The following is a 21,689-nucleotide window of genomic DNA, read 5'->3' on the forward strand; positions in this document are numbered from 1 at the left end:
TCAAAACAAAAACAAACCCACTCTGCATTATTCCCTTCTAAGACCATGAGAACTCTTTGTCCTCAGTGGTGCCAGAAGAGAGGCTAGTCCTTACACGCTGTGTGGTAGAGTAGTTCAAGCTTTCTCTTCTGACACAGGGGCCTAGGAGAGTATCCTGAGACACTGCCAAGTCTGAAGAAGGATGGGACAGAACATATATGCTGGATGCACATTGAGAATTAGTTCTAGCATTTAGTGTGATTGCTTTAGGCCCCAGATTCAATTTAAATGAAACCCCATCTTCTCTGCCAAAAATAATACAAATATCCCTGACTCATTCCATCCATACAGACTTTGCCTTTGGTGATTCTCCAAATTGTCTTTGCAGCAGCTGTAGTGTACCAATTAAGTATGAAACATAACTGGTAACCAGACCCCCCCCCCATAAGCAGGATCACTTATATTCAAACCAGAGTTCAGTTATCCTTACAGTTTAGCCTTTTCTACAGATTTCTGCTCTCCTGGCTTGGGTTTTCCCGTCTTATTTCATGTGGAGAACTTCTAATAGCCAGGCAAATTCCATTTAGATCAAGACTGGCATATGTGTCCCTGTGGCCATTTGCCAGAGGATGTTTGCATCACAGGACAGTCCCAATCAAGATCGCTTAATGGCACTGCAACCCTCATCCAAATGTTAGGAGATCTTGCATCCTTTGCTGCATGTCTCTAAGCTTCATCTTAACACTTGGGATTGCAGAGGAGCTAAGACACCTTCTGTTTGCATCCAACCATTGCTTCTGTCTAAGTGAGGATACACAGGAGTCTCTTCTCTCCTCCGTCACTGTGTACTGTTCACTTCTCTCTACAGGTCTGCTCCAGCTCAGCCACCCGCTGAAGGGACAGAAGGGGCTGCCCCAGGTGGGGGCCCTCCTGGTCCTCCCCCTAATATGACCAGTAATAGAAGACTACAGCAAACCCAGGCACAAGTGGAGGAGGTAGGCCCCTGGCCCACTCCATGAGAGTTTCTAGACCAAGGAGCTTAGAAACAAAGCATCATCTCATCTCTTCTCCTCTTTTTCATAGGGGGAAAGGTTGTGATGGGCAAAGCATCCCTTGGATCCACAGGCCTTGGCTTGTGGTCTCCCGGGCATTGCTCATTTCCTCTGTCTCCGGTGGGGAAATCTCAGTAGCTCTGTTTCTGCAACCCCCTCAGGTGGTGGACATCATGCGTGTGAATGTGGACAAGGTCCTAGAGAGGGACCAGAAGCTGTCCGAGTTGGATGACCGGGCTGACGCCTTGCAGGCTGGAGCCTCACAATTTGAGAGCAGTGCCGCCAAGCTGAAAAGGAAGTACTGGTGGAAAAACTGCAAGGTGAGTGTCCCTGCCCTCCCTGGGAGGAGGGAGAAAACCACCAGCTTTTTGCTGAGATCTGGACCGCTCCTCGATTTGTATTACCGGGATTGGCCACCAGGGTAGGCTAGAGTATTCAGAAAGCCCTATGTAGAGGAATTTAGAATTTAGACCAGTGAAGTTTATTTTCCCAGAACGTCCCACCTGCCTCTTCCTCAGACCCCCATTAGCAACACACTGGCCCAGTATATGTATTTTAAAATACCCACAACTTCTGTAGATGCAGCAAACACTTCATAAAATTTGCCTTTCCATCAGAATTCCAAGAAAGAATGAACAGGCATCAGAACTAAACAAAAATGAGGCTGAGAGTCTTGTCCTCCTTCTTTGAGTAGAGGTCTGTGGATGACCTCGCATCTCTATCCTGTTCCTTCCTGAGTCCAAGGGCTTGTGCTCTGTTCTGTTCTGTCCTCAGATGATGATAATGCTGGGAGCGATCTGTGCCATCATCGTGGTAGTTATTGTAAGTAAGTATCGTGTGGCTGCGATGGGGTGACGAGGTGGGAAGGTCCTGGAGTCCTTTCCCAGCCCCGCCTGCCTGCCTGCCTGCCTGCCTGGGGAGTGGGGCTGCTCTGACTGAGGTATGGAGACTGCTTCTGTGGGGTCATCGCCTGGTTTGTGGGGGCAGGAAGGGCAAAAACAAGGCGATTCCTTGATGGACAAGCCTCCCCCTGCAAAGAGTCGTGGGGAGATGGCCCCTTCTGCTGAGAAGTGGGGGTGTGCTGTTTGCCATTGGCTTGGGTCCAAGGGAGACCTTGGGGCTGGGGTACCATGTAACTGCGAGGCCTGAATGTCTAGTAACGTGATGTAACCTGCCCTCTTGTTTTCTCCTGTCTCTTTTTTCTTCTTCGTCTGGGACTTCCTGCTTCCTGTGTCCAGTCTACTTTTTTACTTGAGAATGTGCCATCTCCTCCCTGTTCTCCATTGCCATCCAAGCTCATGTCTGTTTCTCTCTGTTTGCCCGCTCAACCAACTCCTCCGTCTACCTTTCCCCAGTCTAGCCCGGGCTTCTCCATCACCCATCTCCCTCCCTTTTTGTTGCATTCATTTGCACTCTCTTCCTTAACTAGAAATGCTGCTCGTGGCCCCGTCTGGAAGTCACTACCCAAAGAGCAATGTCTGACACCTCCTCCTTACCCCGTTTTTGTGTATCCCAGAGCTTAAAAGAGCTGTGGCCAAGGGAAGGAGGAGGGCGGGTATGACAGAGGTGAAGTGTCTGAGAAGCTGGCATGGCTGAGGGATGGAGAAGGGTGTTTGTGTCCATGATGTCTCCTGGAAAGGCTGGCCTTCAGCAGGAGGGGACCCAGACTAGTTGGGAAGTAGTAGCTTCCACTGCCCTCTTGCCCTCATTTGGAACTTTCCCCTCATACCAGGCCTGTCTCGGGTCCCAGAGGTCTGTTTACAGACCAGCATTGAATCCCTTTTAGAAAGGGATTTGCAGTTAGTGCTTATCTGTCAGTCCAAGGTTTTCTATATCTTTGGGGAACTTTACAGCCTTTTACTTTGTTCTCTGTGGGCCTAGAAAACAAGTATTTACTGATTTTAAAAACAGTAGGAGACTCTTATTTTCTCCTCAAAGCCGTCTCCATGCTAGAAGGAGCTGCTGCCTCCTCATGTTTCCTGAAGCATCCTACGTTGTTTGTGAGGGCACCAAATAATAGCAATCAGCTTTGACGGTAGCAGGCTTTCAGGAACATGCTTCTTGCCATCTCGTTATCGAAGTCCTCTTCCTCCCCTGCTGCCGATGATGGGAAATGAGTTTAAAATGGCTCCCACAGAACCCCTTCCTCCACACCGCTCCTGTGTTCTTGCCTGACACAGGGATGAGGCAGGAGAGCCTTTAGAGATTTACAAAAGTCCAGCAAAGCCCGCAGCTCAGTCTCGGGTGGGAGTGGGTGCCAGCCTGTGACAGGTGTGCTGTGCACTGCTGTGCCAGCATGGGGCCTCGCGTCTGGAGCTGTCTGCTTCTCTTCCTTAAGTGCTTTCTCTGGAACCATCCTTACCCATTGGAATTCTGCATTGCCTCCTTTCTTGTACTCCCTTTGCATGCTCTGTGCCCATAGACCCTGAAACCCGAGGATGGAAGCTGCTTGGTCTGTCTTGGGAGCTGCTGCTGGGGCTCATGATAGGATGCATGCTAGTGGAGGAGCGGGTGTGTGTGTGTGTGTGTGTGTGTGTGTGTGTGTGTGTGTGTGTGTGCGCGCGCTCTCAGACCTTTAGTACTTCTGTCCTCTGGCCCACAAGCAGGAAGAGGAGGGGCTGTGCTAGCCTGGGGCGCCCACTTTCCACGCAGCAGCATTTCACTCTGCAAAACCATCCTTCTTTTCCCCTTGCCCATTTCCCACGTCCCCTTCGTCCTGCCTCAGGGCAGGACTGAAGAGCTGGAAGAAAGCAGGCAGTGTACTCTGCCAACGCTCCCCTCGAAGGTCTCCACTATCCTCTGGGCTTCTCTTTGCCTAATGCGGGGAGGGGGGGGGTCACCGCTGGAGAAGACCAACACTGTCCTCGATGTACCCTGAGCCTGCAGCAAATTTACCCACCCCAGCCCTAGCTGGGGAATTCTTTCCTGGGTTTCTGTCCCTCTAAGGCTTACCAGGTGTAGTGGCTTTGTTCTTTTGGGGGTGTTAGCCCTTCCTTCCACTCACTCACCCCACTCTGGACCCTCTTCTGTGTCTTTGTGCCCCCCCCCCATATGCATGAGCAAATATGCAACTAAACTCTGGGACTTTGCAGCCAGTTGAAGCCAAGCTTCCCACATCCCCTCCTTTGGTTTGCCATGAGACGATGTGGGGTTCCATTGTGTCTGCCATCACCTCTCTGTCTTTTTCCTAACCCAGTCTCATCGTTTATGTATAGAGTAGTAAGAGTTGTATTTCCACCAAAGGCATGTGACATATTTACCAATTTCATGTATTCTCAACAAAGGTGAAAAATACAAATTCCTACCACAGCATGGACTGGATTGTTGTTTGGGTTGTCGTGCTGGGGACGGGGAGGAGAGGGTGTCGTCCTAGGTTGGCTGAAGGCCAGAAGGGCTGACTTGTGTGTGTTCTTTGGTCCCTACGTTGGCAGAGGAAGTGGTCTGTGTTCTTGGCCTTCATACCTGAAGCACCCCAGTGCTTGCAGGGGCTGGTGAGAGGAAGTGATGCCAGGAAGCTGAGTGGGCACCTCATACTGGCAAACAATTGCAGGCTTTCTCAGGCCTCTCCCGATTTCCTCTACCCGCTTGTTGTGTTTTAAGGGTTGTGCCTAGACAAGGCTTCCAGCCTGTCCTACTACCTTTTTCTCATCCTCATGCATAAGTTTGTGTCCCCCTTTTAATTAGCTTTTATTTATTTATTTTTGTTTGTTTGTTTGTTAAGACAGGGGTTTCCAGTGTGCACCATTGTGCTTGTCTCCTAAATGCTTTCTCTAGACTAAGGTCTTCTGAAATAGCAAGTTTGCTTTTTAAGATCTATCCCTATTTTAAGTGTGTGAGTGTTTGCCTGCCTGCATGCATGCAGTTACACCACATGTGTGCCTGGCACCAAGAAGAGGGCATCAGATCCCATGGAGCTGAGTTTACAGATGGCTGTGAGCCACTATGTAGCTGCTGGGAAGCCAGATCCTCTGCAAGAGCAGCCAGTGCTCTGACTGCAGAGCCATCTCTCCAGCCTCTCCACCACCTTCTTTTAAGATAATGCTCTCTGGCTTCTAAGCCCAGGGATTTTTATTGTTGTTTTTTCAAGACAAAGTTTCTCTGTGCGTCCCTGGCTGTCTTGGAACTCTCAGTGTTTATACCAGGCTGGCTTTGAACTCAGAGATCTGCCTGCTTCTGCCTTCTGAGTGCTGGGATTAAATGCATACACCACCACTCCTGTTTTTTTGTTTTTTAATTTTATTTGGGGCTGGAGAGTTGGCTCAGGGATTAAGAGCACTTGTTGCTCTTGCAGAGGACCCAGGCTTGATTCGTAGCACCCACATGATGGCTCACAACCACCCATAAACTCCAGTGCCAGATCTGATGCTCTCTCCTGGTACCAGGCATGCAGGTGGTACACATACACACATGCAGGCAAAATACTTATACACATAAAACAATAAAATAAATAAATCTGAAAAGGACTTTCAGAGGATCCAGGTTCTGTTTCCAGCACCCACATGGCAGCTCAAAACTGTGGGTGACTCCAGCCCCTCTTCTGACCTCTGCACGCTTCTGCATGCATGTGGTGCACAGACACACACTTAGACACACTTATTTTCTAAAAGATATATTTGTTTTTATTTTATCTGCATACTTGTTTTTTCCTGCATGTATGTTTGTGTACCGCATGCATGCCTGGTGCCCCAGGAGGTCAGAAGAGAGCATTGGATTCCTTAGAATAAGTTATAGATGGTTATTAGCTGCCAAGTGGGTGCTGGGAGCCAAGTCCAGGTCCTCTGGAAGAACAATCATCAGTGTTCTTAGCCACTGAGCTATCTTTCTAGCCTCCTTGTTTCATTTTTGTTTTTTGATAACAGACTTAATACCCACAATTTTTATATGCTGAGTTGTACTGTATCCACAACGTCCCTCAAGGAAACGAGCATAAGAAACTTCTTCTGCGACTGAGGGAGTGCAGCTTGAGTTTCACAAAACTCCTGGCAGCCGTCTGCAGGGTCAGAACTTTAATCTCTGATTATACAGCAGTGGAGATGTAGCCCTGGCAGGCCTCTGCTTCTTACCTTGAAACTGCAAAGTGGAGCGGCTGGGAATGGGGACCTGGGGATCTGTTGGGACTAACAGGGAAAAAGACAAAGTAGAAAAGCTTCGCGCTGTAGACAGAGAGTGTTTTTATTTTGACAGTTAGGAGTTTGTGGGCGGTGGCCAGCCCCTACCGTCTTCCGCCTCTCTTCACTTGCTCCATCCTTGACTTCAGGGTTAGCCTCCACTCAGATACTTCTACTCTCCTGTTGTTGCCTCCTTTTTCATCTGCCCTGGATCTTCTCAACAGGGATGGAAGGCAGAGACCAGGATGAGTACCTCACTCTCACAAGGGCGCCTCCTTCAGGCGCTTTTCGGTCTCACACCTCAGCATGGGGCCCCTTGGTAGCTAGAACATGGGAACTCTGCTTTTTATCTGCAGGCAAGAGAGAGGCTACCCAGAGTGCCTCTTAATCCTGGTGGGCCTTGACAAAGAAACAGAGAAAATGGAACGAATAGTTTCAAATGGGGACACAGTGGGAACATCTGGAACCCAGCACAGAGGACTTCATCCCTGGTAGGGGTGGGCAGGTACTTAGGAGTGGGTTGATCTACAAACTTACCTTGCTGTCTCCGAAGTCCCAGGAACAACAGGGCAAGAAGGAAGAGAATGCTGGCAAAGATGACTCCAAAGGCTGTTCCCTGCTCTGTGGGCGAGAAGGAGCACAGAGCCAGGTGCTGAGCCCTCACCCTAGAGCACCCCTCCCCGTAGGAGGCAAGCTGTGGTGTGGGTGCTTGTGAAGCTTCCCTTCACAAGCCGGAGGCCCTGAGGCCCTGGGCCCATGCACACAGCGGCGCCTGCGCTTGTCCAAAGACTGTACATGTATGTGTTAATGTCCTCTTCTCAATCAGGACTTTGTAGTTCGCAGACAGGGTCTCCCTGGCCGTCCCAGGCTTTGAACTTAGACTCCCGCTGCAGCCTTCTAGTGCCGCGATTATGGGCACTCACCACTATACCGCATTCCACATTCCACATTTGAAATGTTTTGCAAAAGAGATTGAGGTTATACTAGCGACTAAGGGCTAGTAGCTGGGGTATAACGTGAATTAAAACAAAACTTTAGTTTTGGGGAAGCGCATAGTCTGGTGAGCAACCAAATGATGTCTTGGGCTCTTGATATTTTCATTTTGAGGTTCATACCCTTTCCTGCTTATAACTGCAATATTCTGTGGCTTTTAGGATGAAGTTCTAATGTGTGGCCTATCAAAATTATAGGGTATAAACTTGTAAGGCATTCAGCTTGCCTGCTGGCTTCATTTTCTCTTTTTACTGTTTACTGGTAGAGAACCTTGGGCAAACTGCTCAGTGTCTGCAAATACCAGCTTACTCATATGTAAGATAAGTGCTAGACATGGTCATGGTATCTGTAGTCCCAGCTATTTAGGAGGGTGAGTAGGAGGATTGATTGGGCAGAGAAATTTGAGGCCAGCCTGAATATCAACAGTAAGACCCATTCCCAAAGATAAATAGGTGTAATGTGTGACATCATACTTAAAAGTTGAGTATTTAGAGGGTGGAGAATGGGCTAAGCAGTTAAGAGTTCTTGTTGCTCTTGCAGAGGACCTGGAGTTCCATTCCCAGCACCTACAGGGTGGCTGACAACCATCTATAACTCCAGTCCCAGGGGATGCCTGCTTCTGTCCTCTATGAATGTTACATGTACATGGTGCACTTATATTCATTCAGGCAAACACTTAAACACATCAAATATTAAAATCAGTGTAGAGTTGAGTTTACAATGTTTGTTGTGTAAATGTGCAGATGTAACTACCTTGAAGTATCATTGCCTCTTGCTTTTTCTCTCATATACCCCCAACTCTATCCACGTTCCCTTGTTCTCTGTAGGCTGTTGTACAATCTGATTTTCACATGGGCTGAGCTCTGGTCTTAAGGGCTCCCTTCCTGCTGAACTGCCTAACTGTCTGTTCTGGGTCATCTTCCCTGTGGGCCTCACTTGTCTCTCCAACTGTACTAAGCTCCTACAGGAAAAGGGATGCACGCCCCTTCCCCCCTCCCCCAGCCCAAGTGTATTATTTGGAGGCTGGGGATTCCTAGTGGTAGAGGCTGCCACTCTGGGAAAGTTAAGAGCGTGAAGGTGGAAGAGAGCAAGTTCATGAGCATCAACCGAAGGCTGAAGATGACCTGGAAGTAGGGGAGCCCCAAGCCCGAGTATGGAGGAAGAGACGGCACTCCCAGTACCTGTATGTGGGGAAACCCTCATGCTGGCTCTAAGGGGCTCTTCCAGGGAGACGTGGGCAACTTGGCAGGTGTAAGTAGCACCTGTGGGGCCAGGCTCAGCCATCACGTTGGAAGAGATGCTGTAGGTTCCCATCATGCTTTGCCTGAGGCTGGAGAAGGAGGCACCAGAGACTTGGGCTGGAATTCCACCCTGCTCCTCTCGGACCCATGTCACCACAACATCCAGAGGATAATAGCCAGTGACACTGCAGATGAGGGAGTGTGGCAGATCCTTGTTTGCCAGGTGCAGCTGTACTTTGGGGGTAGCTGGGGAAAGAATGAGGAGTAAGATTGTAGAGGCATCTGATTAGGATCTGCAGAGGAGCCTGAAGCCTCTCGAGAGTGAAGGTAGGTTGTGGAGACTGAAACTTCCCAGTGTTCCAAAGGGTTGCAGTAAGGGTCTGCCTGGATGAGGGTCATAAAGGGATGCATTTTTCTGGAATGATAAAGTCAGTGACAGGCCAACATTTTTTTTTTTTTTTTTTTTTTTTTTAGTAGAGCTGGAAAATCAACCTAGGGTCTTACATGTACTATACTGGCACGCTGCACCACTGAACCACACTCTTCCATTTGCTCCTTATCACCCCTGCAAGCCAGTGATTGCACACTGATCAGAACTGTTCCTTCTGCCTGCCCTTGTTTGGCTGCTGCCCCCTCAGGAAGTACTGGGAGCATAGCATGACAGTGTTGCTCCCACAGATCTCCAGAGAAACCAGGGATGCTAAGCATACAGGATTGTCTTTCCAATGGGAAAGATGAGAAACCTCTTCTTCCACCCAGAAAGCTGAGAATTGGGAGTGACAAATTGCCTGGTGCTCTGTGTCTTCTGTTGGGCCAGGCTATATCAAATCCCTACAACCAAGACCAGAGGTGGCTAGTAATCCAATGACCCTGATAGCCAGAGGCTCCCCCAAGCTCCCACAACCAGGACCAGAGGTGGCTGACAGCCCAGATGACCTCTACACTCTGTATGACCCAGGCCAGGACAGAGCCTTAGCTAGTGCAGGTAGCCCATCTCTAGAACCCATCTTCCCGGAAAAAATAATAAAGTTTTGATATAATTACGGGGGATTGTATTGCAGCAAGGAACTCTTTCCCAATTCGACTGTGTTTAAATTTGTTGGGAACAATCTGCCTGATATCAAACTCCCCAAGTCTGACCCAGGCTCACAAAGTGAACATGAGCTGAGTTTTCATTCTCACTTCTTGGTGGGTCGCTTCCTTGCCGAGACACCTGCGGGTTCCCCTCAAGGAAGTGGCCTAGGGAACTGAAGTTACAGATGGCCAGCCAGTGCTGCAAGATTCCGGGCTAGTTATTTCTTGGGGGAATTACGCTGGCATCAGCGAGACTCCTTATTTGACACCACCTGTGCCTTCAGGATGAAGATGGTGTTTAGGCTGTGGGAATGCATTCCTTCTCTCAGGAAATTCCCTTTGGGTTTAGATTCTAGTCTGGAAAAGACTCCCGATAGGCACCTCTCTCTCCCTCTCCCCACCATAACCAAGGCCAGGCCTTACCTAGGATGCCAAGTGGGATGTTTTGCTGAGCTCGGTACAGGGAGGTAGTGATCTGGCAGATGTAGGTCCCCTCGTCTTTTAGAGTGAGGTTGGGTAAGGCGAGAGAGGCATCCCCAGCCGCATGTAGCTGCTCAGGCTCCAGCGTAGCCCCCTTGCGCTTAGCCTGCTCCTGCCCTGCCTTCCAGCTGTACACCAGCTGGCCACTGCCTTGGTGCTGCAGCCGCCACTCCACACCAACGAGGTCCAGGCCTGGTGCCATGGAGAAACTGCAGTGCAGGGAGACCGAGGACCCCAGCGCACTACTCAGGGCTTGGGTCTCTGATGTCACCTGGAACTCCACTGTAGAGAGAAAAAAAGCTCCTCTTATGGACCGTTTTCCGCCTTGCGGTCAAATGGCCTCTGAGCTGCGGACAGACTGCTTCTCCAGCCCCCTGCCCTGGGCAGTGGTACCGACTGAGTTCATTTCCTGTCTGACGGAGCTGCGAATAAATGGGGCTCTCTCTGCAAGGGTAGCATGGCACAGGTGGGGGCCTGAACTGGCGCCCTCCTGCTTCAGTCTGCAGTGCTGGGACTGCCAACCCCACCCAGCTGCGTCCCTTGCTACTATGAGTAGCTGACTCCCCAACCAGGATATGCCCCTGAGCTCACTGTTTGGTGTCATGACTCACAGTGGCCTTCGCTTTCAGCTGTGAGCTGTAACTGTGCATGGGAAGAGACATTTGGAGGTGAGGTGTTGTGGTACCTACAGTCTAGTCAGTTCAAGGGGAGAGATGTCTCTGTTTTAGCAGGCAGAGAGGAAGTATGACAAGATGAACTGGTGAAATAGGTCTAGGCTGTGTGGGTGTATTGTTATTTCACTTATTTGTAGGGTTTTTTTTTTTTTTTTTTTTTTTTTTTTTTTGAGACAGGGTTTCTCTGTGAAACAGTTCTGGCTGTCCTAGAATTCACCCAGTAGACCAGGCTGTCCTTGAACTCTCAGGGATCCATTTGCCTCTGTTCCCTGAGTGCTGAGATTAAAGCCATACACCACCACAGTGGGAGAAACACTAAGCCACACAAGGTCTGTGGGAGACGGTGGACATCTTTCCTGATGTGTCAAGGATCATTTAGGGCCATAGGGGCGGTGAGAGTGGCAGTGCCTACCTCAGTGACTCAGTGACTCAGGAGGCATGGCAGGATCATAAGTTCAAGACCTGCCTGGGCACCTTAGTGAGATCCCCATTTCACTGAAAAGGGAGTTGCAGCTGTAGGGCAGTGGTAGAGCACTTGTTTAGCATGCGCAGGGCTGTAGGTTCAATCCTCAGTACAGGACAAAATAACAATAAAGGTTAATGTTTTAGGGTTTCCAGGGATAGGAGAGGAGCGCTCCACCTCTTCAGTGGACTTGGTTGTCTCCTTTTGGAGGCAAAATATCGACCTGGACTCTTTAGATATGTGACTATGTTCTCAGTTTCCACCATGGTAAGTGGTGGTGACTGGGAGTGGGCAAGGGCTGTTTTTCTTTTAATTAAATTTTTCGTTAATTTTACATCCTGACCAGTTTCCACTCCCTCCCTCCTCTCCTCCTACCCCCTCCCTCTGTCCCCCCTCCCATCCACTTTTCCTTCAGAAAGGGGGCAGGTCTCCTATGGGTGTCAACAAAGCAGGGCACATCAAGTTGAGTCAGGACCCCGCTCCTCCCCTAGGGCTGGGCTTTATTTATAAGAACAGACTCTGTGTCCCTGCACTCTGCTATAATTCCTGTCAAGTACCAGACCAAGCTCCTTTTTTACTGGGAGATGATAAGTGTTTGGCTAAATAAGAGAGCAGTGACAACATCTGTAGACAGAATAAATTCATATGTCATTTCCCTATGACACCCAGTGAGATAAAACTCACCTCTCCATTTTGGAGAAAATACCTGATGATCTTTATATTTTGACTCTTAAGCAAGGCCCTTCCAGTATCTCCTCTTCTGCACTCAGGATATTTAGAAAGAAAAGATGAAGGTCTAGGGGTACCCCAAGAGGACCTACATGGTAGACTATAGACTTTGTTCCTTCCTTCTATCCCATTTCTTACAACTAAAAAGAAAGAAAGGAAGGAAGGAAGAAAAAGACTTGGGGCTACCAAGATGGGTAAAGGGGCTTGCTGCCAAGCCTAGTGAACTGACTTCTGGCCCTGAGCCTGCATGGTAGAAGGAGGAACCAACTCCCACAAGTTGTCCTCTGATGCCCACCTGTGCTGTGGCATGCACACACACACACACTAAACAAATGTAATAAAATTTAAAATACAAAGGAATCTTCCTTGTGCTGCTGCTTTTTGTCTTACCTGCAGTCCTTATAGTACCCTGGGGACTCAGGGGCAGGTTCAGTGTGGGGTGCCAGGCAGCTCCAGTTTCAGCTTCTCCTAAAGTCTTCATCACCATGGAGACACTGGGGCCCCCTCTAACCTGCATGCTGATGAACCAAGCTGCACTCTCAGAAGTGGCATCTCGTGTGGCCCCAAGGAAATACTGGGAGATCTCACAGGTCACTGCCCTCCCGCTGCAGTCAGCGTGGAGCAAGGCCTCTGCCTGGGGAATCTGTACCGAGTCCACTGGGGAGAAGGGTGGCACACAGTGACGTAGGCTGGACACCCGGCAGGTGGGAGGCAGGTGATTGGTAACGGGGCTGTCCCCATGGAGGACGCCTAGGAAGGAAGGCTTTTACCTGAGGCCTCGAAGATAGTAGGTGCATCTGCGTCATCTTTGGCCACTGTGCTCACTTGGAAATCGGTGATGCCCTCTAGGGAGCCATCATCTGGCACCAGCACCTGCTTCAACACAAGCAAGGCCTTCTGCCTGTCCCCACTGCTGCCAAAGGCCCTTGGATGCCTGTCATCCGTCACCAAGAAGCAGTCTAAGACTATGTCGGTGGGCTGCCACCCTCTGTCTGCTGTGGGGGCCTCTGCAGGGAAAGTGAGGGGATCGATCACCTTCTTCCTCCACACTGGTTCCCCCCTCCCCCAAACCGCAGGCTGGTCAGCATGGAGAGTTGCCTCTGGGCCCTGCTGCCTAAAAACCCGACTTCTGGGGAGGCACCTGCCGCTCTGGCAGGTACTGGGTGGACTGGTTTAAGTTCTGGATCTGTTCTGCTCAGAGCCAGAGGGATTTGTGCTTTTAAATGTTTACAGTCCAGCTGTGGAAGACAAGGTTTTTCAAAAGGAATTCCCAGTTAAAAAAAACAAAAAACAAAAAACAAAAAACAAAAACAAAAAGAAAAAAAAAAAAAAAAAAACCAAAGGAACAAATACTGCCATGGAGGACAGGGGCTGGGCATTTGCTGTCCCTAGGGACATTGACAGACATTTTCTCATTTCCCAGCCTGCCTGGAGTCCTCTGCTTTCTGCCATTGCGGCCTCTCCTGTCCCACTCCAGGGGTCACCACCTCCCAGGTGATTTCTTTGCCCAGAAAGCCCCTTCTTCCTCTAAGGGGCAGTGCCCTCTCCCATGGAATGGTGTGTGTGTGTGTGTGTGTGTGTGTGTGTGTGTGTGTTGTGTGTGTGTGTGTGTGTGTGTGTGTGTGTGTGTGTGTGTGTGTGTTCTCAGCCTATACCCCTCTCATCTGCTGGGCTTTAAAGGCAATCGGAAGCTGTCACTGTTCTGGGTAGGTGGCTCTCCCCGGAACTCCTTTAGCTCAACGCTTCCTTCCCCCTCCACCTAGCCAGACCTCGACACTCACCAGTCCCCGCTGCCCCAGAGAGAGCCAAACAGAGCAGCAGACACCAGCTGGGCTCAGAGCCCATGGAGGCTGCTCTCAGGCTCCTCCTCGGTGGCTGCCTCCTCCACAGTTCTGCTGGAGATCCCGGGGTTCCTTTGGGCACCCTCACTTGGCTAGCAGCGCCTGCTCAGTTCTCTTTCTCTCTGTCAGTTGGCTTCCCTTTCACTTTCGCTTCGACTGCCTTTGTCGCCCGCCCGAAGCCTTTAGCAGCAGCGGCCAGAACCCTCCTCACTGCCCCCCCAGACCCCCAGGTGATTTCAAAACTCACTCGACCTCACCACATCATTTTGTTTCCCCAAGAGAAAGCCCCAAGAGAAAGCCCGAGAAAGGATGGAGCCAGAAGGTAGACCCCCAGTACTCTGGACCCTTCATCCTTTAGGTCCATGTGAAGTCCTGCAGATCTGCCCTGGTGACAACTCCCCTTCCAGATCCCTGGCCCCATGGTGAGGTGGGGTGTGGCCCGCCTGTGGGGTTGGAGTTTCAGGAAGCTGGAGAGTGGCATTGTGGAATTTCACTTTAAATTGTATTGTGTGTGTAGTGTGTACACATGCATGTGAGTGGGTATGCACAGACAGGCCTGTGTGTGGAGGGTCAGTGAGGAACTGGGTATCTTCCCCAATACTCACTCCATCTTATTCTTCTGAGATAGGGTCTCTCTCTGAACTTGGAATTATTTAGTGGCCAACAAATGCCAGTGGTGTCCTATCTACTCCACCCCTGCTCTCCCACCCCCACCCCAGCACCTCCACCCCTTGAATTATAAGCACACGGGCCACATCCAGATTTTGGTTTTTGTCCTTATTTTTTTATGTGAGTTCTGGGTATTGTTTTTTCTGATGAAGGATGCTGGAACACACCCTTTATGCCTTCTTCCCAGCCCCATTACCCCTTCCTGCCTCCTCCATTTTTTTTTTTTTTTTTTTTTTTTTTTGGAAGGAAAATAGCTTATAGAGCTTTCACAACTAACTAGAGTCCCTGGGCCATAAGACCTGTCTCTGGGTTCTGATGCTTGCCCCCACTGAGAGAACAGAACAGTATATGTGAACTAGAAAAATGAATTTATTTACAGTTTTAACTTAAACCGAGAGAAAGCCCCGCTCTCTGCTCTGCTCACAGCAGCCTCACAGCTTCTAGAGAAGATGAGACCAACGTGGGAAGTCTTTGTGTCGCAGATAGTGTCTCTTGTGGCAGGTGAAACCAGGGCTTCTTCGTTGCTTAGGTTGGTGGTCCATTCAATATTTTTTTTAATTTCATTTTTAATCATGTGCATGTGTGTCTATGTGAGTGTATGTTCTGCTTTTGTGTGTGCCAGAGGAGGGCAAAGGTATCCGATCCCCTGAAACTGGAGTTACAGGTGCTTTGGAGCCATATGAGATACTGGGAATCAAACTCTGGTCCTCCGACACAGCAATGTATGCCCCTCACTGCCGAGTCATTTCTCCAGCCCTTGGTGGGCCATTTTTGCCCTCAGCATGTGCTTTTGTGTGTTTTATAGCCAGAGCCTGGGCCTCCCCAAGCTTGCTGGACCAAACACGTTGGGGATTCTGTTCAGTCTCAGAAATCTTGTTTGTCAAGTGTACACAGGAAAGGGCCCTGATGAGCATGGTAGGGGAGAGTCCCCTGGGTGGCGCCTCAGTGGAAAGGGCCCACCCCGTGCTGGCTCAAGGGTAGGAAGCAGGCTCAGGTTTCCGGTAGTCTTCTTGGATAGGGATGGCACTGCCCTCTTCCTCCCTGGGGCAGCTGTAAGGGCAAGGCTCTTCAGGCTCTGCCTGGCTGTCTTCATCTGTGGAGAGACAATCTTGGTCAGTAGTGGGGAGAGGGATGAAGGTAAGGAGAGAAGAGAAAAGCAGGGGATGGGGAGGCAATGGGGAGAACCCGTGAAGAGAGAGTAGGGTGAAGTTGGGATGGGGCTTCAGGTGTGACTAGCAGGTCTGAGGCGGCGGGCTGGGCAAGGAGGGGAGGCCAGTCTCTTACTTGGTCTGCGGTTTCTTCTTTGATGGAAGAACAGGATTCCGCACAGGATGAAGACAAGAAACATGCCGGAGAAGGTCACGAAGATTCGGACACAGTCTGAACTGCACAGGGCTCTTTGGGCTGTGATAGGCAAGGGAGCCCAGAGGCTTTGCAGGAGGGTCTAACCCTGGACTCCCTCAGCTCAATTGGTCCTTTCCCTCATCATCACCCCCTGCTGGACCAGTCCCCATCTCCTAATCTCTAACTAACTAGACTGTGTTATCCCCTCCTTTGCCTCCTGCTCTGCCTGCCTGCCTGCCTGCCTGTCTGTCTGTCCACCACTGTCTCTCTTCTTTGTGTGTAGTGAGTGCTTGTGTGTGCATTCAGAGTCTGGCTGCTCCCTTGAGACAGGGTTCCTCTCTGAACTGGAAACTTGGCTGTTCCAGCTAAGGTGGCTCTGTCTCTGCCTCCGAATGCTAAGGTTAGCGATGTCCTTAGCTCATGCTTGTGCAGCCAGCATCCTTGTGCACTGAACTTTCTCTGTAGCTCTATACCCCTATCCCTAACCCCATGCTTAGGGTTTCCCAGTGCTGCCCTCTTGGCCTCTTTCCTTTGCACTTTTCTCTGAGGGATGGGTACTCTGAGGGAGAAAACTTACATGGCCAGTGGTTATAGAGAGTTGAGGCAGGAAACTGCCTGGTGTATACAGGCCAGACCGTCCTGGCCTCTGCCATCTCTGGAAGAAACAGACAGAATGAATTACAGCAGGACACCCCCACCCCCACCCCCAGGATGCACCGGGCTGACAACCTGTGTTTGAACCTAATTGCGGGGTAAGTGCGGAGCAGAGTGGTCAGTGCTAGGTAGGCTGGTTCCCTGCCCCCAAAGGACCAGACCAGGGGCAGCCTGCTACATACCTTGGGCATAAGGTAAGTGGGTGGGTTGTGGTTGTGGGCCTGGGGCCACAGATGGCTGTATGGTCAGTTCAGGGTTTAGAGGAGGGTCACACTCTGTACATTCCTGGTCCCTGCACCGCCAGCCCTTGGAGCAGGCGCACTCAGCATTGCCAGCAATTGTGCAGTTTCGAATGAGAAGACCTTGGGAGAAGGGAGGGCCAGGAGGGACAGCATTGAGCAGGCCTTTAGGGACCCGAGGTTTCTACTTGCCCTGACCCTCACCAGAGAACCAGTCAAAGGGTATGAATGCTTCCGTTCCCATCACCTCATCCTTACCCACCCTCTCCCTCCCTCACTACCACTGTCTTGCTATTGTTTTTGAAGAACGGTTGCCAGAAAACTCACAGGCTCAGAAACAGAAACTGAAAGTGGAAAATTGTGTGATTTCCTTTCCTACTCGCTGCTACTTTAAAGCTTTTTATTAGTGTGTAGGGATATTCTTCTGTAGGGGTATTCACATCCTAAGTACAAAGTTTAAGAATCAGTGTGAGAGACAGAGCAATGGCTCAGCAGGTAAAGGTACCCGATGCCAAACGTGACAACCCAGGGTCAGTCCTTGGGACCCACATGTTGGAAGAAGAGAACTGACCCCTGCATTGTCCTCTGTGGCTGGCATGCACTCCTTCCACACGAGTGAATAAATAAGGAAATGTAATTTAAAAGTTAAAAACCATTTTCCAGGTGTGGTGGAGCACACCTTTAATCCCAGCACTCCGGAGGCAGAGGCAGGAGTTTGGGGCCAGCTGGGTGTGAGTTCCAGGACAGCAGGGGGCTACATGGTGATTTCATGTCTCAAAAAATAAATAAAAATTAGACTCACAGGTATAACCAGCAGCAGATCAAGAAACAGCAGATAACCAACACTGTTTTCTTTTGTCCTCTCCCGGTAACAAAGCTTTTACAACGTGGCTGTTACCATGACTTCCGTCACCATAAAACAACTGTGCCCATATCTGTGCTGTGTGGATGGAATCATGCCGTGTGACCTGACTCCTATCTGACTTCTTTATGAATTTCACCTATGCGGCTGGCTCTAACTACAGATCATTCTTTCTCATGGCTGTATAGTATTCCACTGTATGGATATACCACCATGCATGCATCTATCCATTCTGCTGCCTGTGGACATTTGAGAAGCCTCTAGTTTTTAGTCATTAGGAATGGGGTCCCTATGATTCCTGGTATGTTTTAACTTTACTAGGGACAAACTTGAGTGTAGGCATCCGTTGCCCTTAAAATAGAAAGTTTAGTCTAGTGCTGGGAGCTGCCAATCAGTTATGTCAGGGGGTGGGGTGCTGTGCTGGACTTGCAGGTTGTTGGGGTTGGGGTGGGGGTGACTCCCTGGAAGGTGACAGCATTTGGATGTGGGACAACAATCTTGGGAGTCCTACAGGTAGGAAAGGGATATAGAAAACGCTGGATGGCAAACAGCCGCATCAGCTCTTAACAGTTTTCTTTTGCTTATGGCTTGCCAGAAAGAAGGACAATTCCACTATGGTCCCGTGGCCTCTTTTCTGAATTCTGATCAAGTTGCTACGAGAACTTAGTGTCTTTGTGGCTTGTCAGTAATTGTGACCCAGCCTAGACCAGGATCTGCTCAGGAAGAGTGGGAGAAGCTTGGGGAGCGAATGGGGGTGGTGGTGGGGGGTAGGGGATGGTGAAAGAGGCTAGCTCAGGACACTGCTGGGCCGGGCTGCTGACAGGTGGATGATGTGCTGTTGTCTCAGTTGGGAATACAGGGGACCTATGGATCCTTACAGTACCTGAACTGAGCACACAATTCCCCATCTTAAAGATGTGAGCGCCGGGGTCTGGCAAAGGCTGACCCCGTGGGTCTGCCCCCTTTGCCTAGCTCTGGCTGCCTGATACCTTGGGTTAGGCTGAGACCTGCAGGCAAGGGTGGAAGCCTAGGACACAGTGAGGGGTTGAGGGCGGACTGGGTATCAGCAGAAGGCTTCTGACAAGAGCCGGGGGCTTGCATTAAGGAATTCCCACCCTGTGGAGGCTGCTGCCAGGGAGAGAGAATCTTATTTCTAAGTTGCTTCAGGAATGTTTCTGTTGCTTTGCTGGGCATGGTGACACATGCCTTTAATCCCAGAATTTAGGAGGTAGATGAATCTCTGGAAGAGGCTGCTTAGTCTCTGTAGTGCTCCAGGCCAGCCTGGGCTACATAGAGAAAACTTGTCTCAAAAGTCAAAAGCAAAACTAACCAACCAAACAACAACAAAATGATGTTGCTTTTACTATGATTTTTTTCTCCTTGGTGTATAAAAATATGGAATGTTTGGTGAATCTGTGTGAAAATTAACCGTGTTAATTTTATTTGTATTATTGTCCCAGTTTCAGTATATGTGTGGCCCAAGTGAGCCCGGGACTATGACTAATATCCTTTAATGCTGTGCTGGGGATCCAGCCCATTCACCGAGTTATGGAAGAAAGTTTGTTTTTGAGACAGGGTTTCTCTGTGTGTCTATGGCTGTCTTGGAACTAGCTATAGAGGCCATGCTGGCTTTAAACTCACAAAGATTCACATGCCTCTGCCTCCCAAGTGTTGGGATTAAAGGCATGTGACACCATGCCTGGCCTGATGCTTTGTTTTTTTAAAGAATATAATATTAAACTGGGCAGTAGTGGCACACGCCTTTAGTCCCAGCACTTGGGAAGCAGAGGTGTGTAGATCTCCAAGTTCCAGGAACACACTGGTCTACAAAGTGAGTTCCAGGACAGTTGGGGCTACTCAGAGAAACCCTGTCTTGAAAAACCAATTTTAAAAAAGAGAGAGAGGATATAATATTAAATGACAATGTTGTGAAGCCACACAGTTTAGTCACAACTAAGTCGTTGGATACAGAAAAAATTTTTACTTATATGAAATTTTTAACACTTGGAAAAATAACAGTTTGATTTAGGTGCAGTGTAGTATTTCTGAAATCCCCACAGACAAGACTTTTATTATATTTGCCTCAGTGTAACCATCAGGGATGGTCCTGTTAAATTGCTTCCACTTCCAGAACATATTCTCTTCTGACGTTATTAAAATCAATTTCTACTTCCTACAGGCTTTTTTCAACAGCAATTAATCCCCCCCCCATGTTGACAGTGTGTCTCGCTGGCAACCATTATTTCAAAGGGGCCTCTTTAGAGTGTGCTATTCTAGTGTACGCAGACTTCCTGAATCCCTAGCAGAGGTGGGGAGATGGTTGCAGAGTCTGAAAACTGATATACCCTACCTCTTCATTCACAGACAGCGGAACTGAATAGTTAGGAGAAAGGACAGATCTATTTGCGCCCCCCCTGCCAAAATGGCTTTTGTGCAAAAAGGTTGTTACCCTGTGGCTTCTGGTGTTATTTCCTAACTCCAAATTCTCAGCAGCTGGCCTGCAAATGTACACTGTGGGAGCATGGGAACACAGGATGTTCGTTGGCTGGAAGTTGCTTTTCTGAGACCTGGGTTTCTGGAACTATCCACCCTTAAATTATTTTTTCCCCACTTTTTTCTTCTCTTTTCTTTTCTCCTCCCTTCCCTCCCTCTTTCTTTTGCCCTTCCTTCCTTCCTTCCTTCTTTTCTTTCTTCCTAAGACAGCTGTGTAACAGCTCTGGCTATTCTGGAACCTGATTTGTAGATGAGGCTGCCCTTGAGCTCATAGCCTGCCTCTGGAGTGCTGGGATTAAAGGTGTGCACCACTATACTGGGAAAATGATATTTTTTCATTTCCATGTGTACTCATGCACACATATGAGCTCAGAGGAGAACTTACCAGTTGATTATTTTCTTCTACCATGTGGCCCAGGAAATGAACTCAGGTGGCAAGACTTGCTGGCAAGTATCTGCCTACTAAGCCATCTTGTTGGCTTTTTTTTTTTTTTTTTTTTTTTTTTTTGAGATAGGGTCAGGCTGTCCTTGAACTTCTGTGACCAAGTGATCCTCCTGCCTCTACCTGCCTTGTAGTTAGGACTGTGGACATGCACCACTGTACCAGGCAATATCACTGTTTTTATAGTCTCAAATCCTATCTAGAGTCCTTCTCACTGATCCCTGAAATCTACATGTCTTCCATGAAACACTAGATGTCTTTCCACAAGCCCTGCCCAAGGCGCAGCGTGTCTCAGCATCGACCCCACTTCCCATGAGCCCTGAAGCAGATGAAGCTCTCTGATTCCAAGCCCTCTGGCTTCTGCACACCATTCGCTCCAGCAGCCTTGCAGCCCCGGACCTGCTCAGTGTCACCTTTTGCACACCCTGCCCCGCTTACCAGAGTTACAATGCCTGCAGCTCTCACAGTGGGGCCGGGTGTGGTAGTCCGGAGAGAAGGAGACGCCTGGGATACACGGGTCACACAGGGCAGCTGTTCTGTTCTGGCTACAGTCACTTACAAAGAAAGTACCTGTGAGCAGAGGGTCCGGAATCAGGTCCAGGCCAGGTGATTCCTAACCCCATGCGCCTCTCTTCTTAAACAGCCTCTCCCCAGGCCTGCTGAGGAGGCCTCCTCTTACCTGGCTTACACAGCTGGCAGCACAATCCTCCCCGAGTCCAGTAATGTCTGTCTGGACAGCTCTTGGAAGCTGGAGTGGCTGAGAGCCCTACCAAGGTCCCCAGCAGGCAGAGCCAGTAGGGAGGTAACCAAGCCATGGTTCCTGCCCAGCGAGGTCTTTTCTGAGCCCCAGCTGTTGTTGCCTTGGCACTAATGCCAACTCTGTGCTCTGGGCAGCTGCCGTAGAGCCTCCACTTGGGTGGTAAGTCAAGCTCTGGTGGCAGTTGTGGCTGGCTGGTGAGTGTGTGTGTGTGTGTGTGTGTGTGGTTTTTTTTTCCCCTCACAGCAGCCTAGCAGCCTCCACCCCCCACTTTTTCTTTTTCTCTCTTTCTTTTTTTTCCCCCCCCCGCGCTCTGGAGAGACTGACGGGGCAAACCCCCAGCACTATTGTTCTTTACAGACACGTGCCCTCCTTGGCTTCCACCACCCTCGCTCAAGAAGCCAGTGCCTAACCCACCTGCGTATGCTGCTTTTACAGGGGAGGGTGCTGCGTGCTCACAGGGCTGCGCACTAGATGCCCTCATCTGTCCCAGTATGTCTCCTCCCTCACAGAGAATGGGAGTAAAGGAGCCAGACTGCACACTACTGCTGAGGTTTGTAGAGTCAGATTAGTTTTAGAATCACGACACTTTCAG

The 21,689-nt window shown here is 49.7% G+C and overlaps 3 protein-coding genes across 4 annotated transcripts in view; 1 reads left to right on the top strand and 2 right to left on the bottom strand.

Moving 5' to 3' along the window:
• The window catches only part of Vamp1 (vesicle associated membrane protein 1), a 4,728-nt gene extending 2,327 nt beyond the window's left edge, over window positions 1-2,401 (top strand). The window contains exons 2-5 of the mRNA XM_051173070.1: window positions 848-974; window positions 1,193-1,351; window positions 1,806-1,857; window positions 2,270-2,401. Coding sequence (XP_051029027.1) covers window positions 848-974; window positions 1,193-1,351; window positions 1,806-1,857; window positions 2,270-2,286 — 355 coding nt within the window. The 3' untranslated portion in view covers window positions 2,287-2,401. The remainder of the gene's footprint in view (window positions 1-847; window positions 975-1,192; window positions 1,352-1,805; window positions 1,858-2,269) is intronic.
• Window positions 2,402-6,183: 3,782 nt separating this feature from the next.
• Tapbpl (TAP binding protein like) lies at window positions 6,184-13,736 on the bottom strand. 2 transcript variants are annotated; one of them, XM_051173069.1, is made up of 7 exons: window positions 13,575-13,736; window positions 12,564-12,800; window positions 12,184-12,450; window positions 9,871-10,209; window positions 8,314-8,619; window positions 6,677-6,760; window positions 6,184-6,352 (listed from the first exon to the last, which is right to left on the bottom strand). In XM_051173069.1, exons 1-7 carry the CDS (start codon window positions 13,636-13,638, stop codon window positions 6,312-6,314), a joined length of 1,338 nt encoding a protein of 445 aa, XP_051029026.1. In that variant the 5' UTR covers window positions 13,639-13,736; the 3' UTR covers window positions 6,184-6,311. The 2 variants fall into 2 exon arrangements, with proteins under 2 accessions (XP_051029026.1, XP_051029025.1); XM_051173068.1 differs by having other exon boundaries at window positions 6,184-6,538.
• A 916-nt stretch (window positions 13,737-14,652) lies between these two features.
• On the bottom strand, window positions 14,653-21,281 carry Cd27 (CD27 molecule). The gene is made up of 6 exons (XM_051173226.1): window positions 21,017-21,281; window positions 20,776-20,907; window positions 16,484-16,663; window positions 16,225-16,302; window positions 15,588-15,707; window positions 14,653-15,396 (listed from the first exon to the last, which is right to left on the bottom strand). Exons 1-6 carry the CDS (start codon window positions 21,150-21,152, stop codon window positions 15,275-15,277), a joined length of 768 nt encoding a protein of 255 aa, XP_051029183.1. The 5' UTR covers window positions 21,153-21,281; the 3' UTR covers window positions 14,653-15,274.
• Between the last annotated feature and the right edge of the window lie 408 nt (window positions 21,282-21,689).

Source organism: Phodopus roborovskii, unplaced genomic scaffold, assembly GCF_943737965.1.
Source record: "Phodopus roborovskii unplaced genomic scaffold, PHOROB, whole genome shotgun sequence".
Taxonomy (NCBI): Eukaryota; Metazoa; Chordata; class Mammalia; order Rodentia; family Cricetidae; genus Phodopus; species Phodopus roborovskii.

Bases quoted from the DNA above. Each gene is read 5' to 3' on its own strand.
- Cd27 (XM_051173226.1), bottom strand. From the start codon at position 21,152: ATGGCTTGGTTACCTCCCTACTGGCTCTGCCTGCTGGGGACCTTGGTA. The intron at 16,664-20,775 runs GTAAGCGGGGCA...CCTTCTCCCAAG, and splicing joins CTGCAGGCATTGTAACTCTG to GTCTTCTCATTCGAAACTGC. The intron at 15,397-15,587 runs GTAAGAGACTGG...GTCTCTCCACAG, and splicing joins AAGAAGAAACCGCAGACCAA to ATGAAGACAGCCAGGCAGAG.
- Tapbpl (XM_051173068.1), bottom strand. From the start codon at position 13,638: ATGGGCTCTGAGCCCAGCTGGTGTCTGCTGCTCTGTTTGGCTCTCTCT. The intron at 6,761-8,313 runs GTACTGGGAGTG...TCTCGCCCACAG, and splicing joins GAGGGTTTCCCCACATACAG to AGCAGGGAACAGCCTTTGGA. The intron at 6,539-6,676 runs GTAAGTTTGTAG...TTCTTTGTCAAG, and splicing joins GGGACTTCGGAGACAGCAAG to GCCCACCAGGATTAAGAGGC.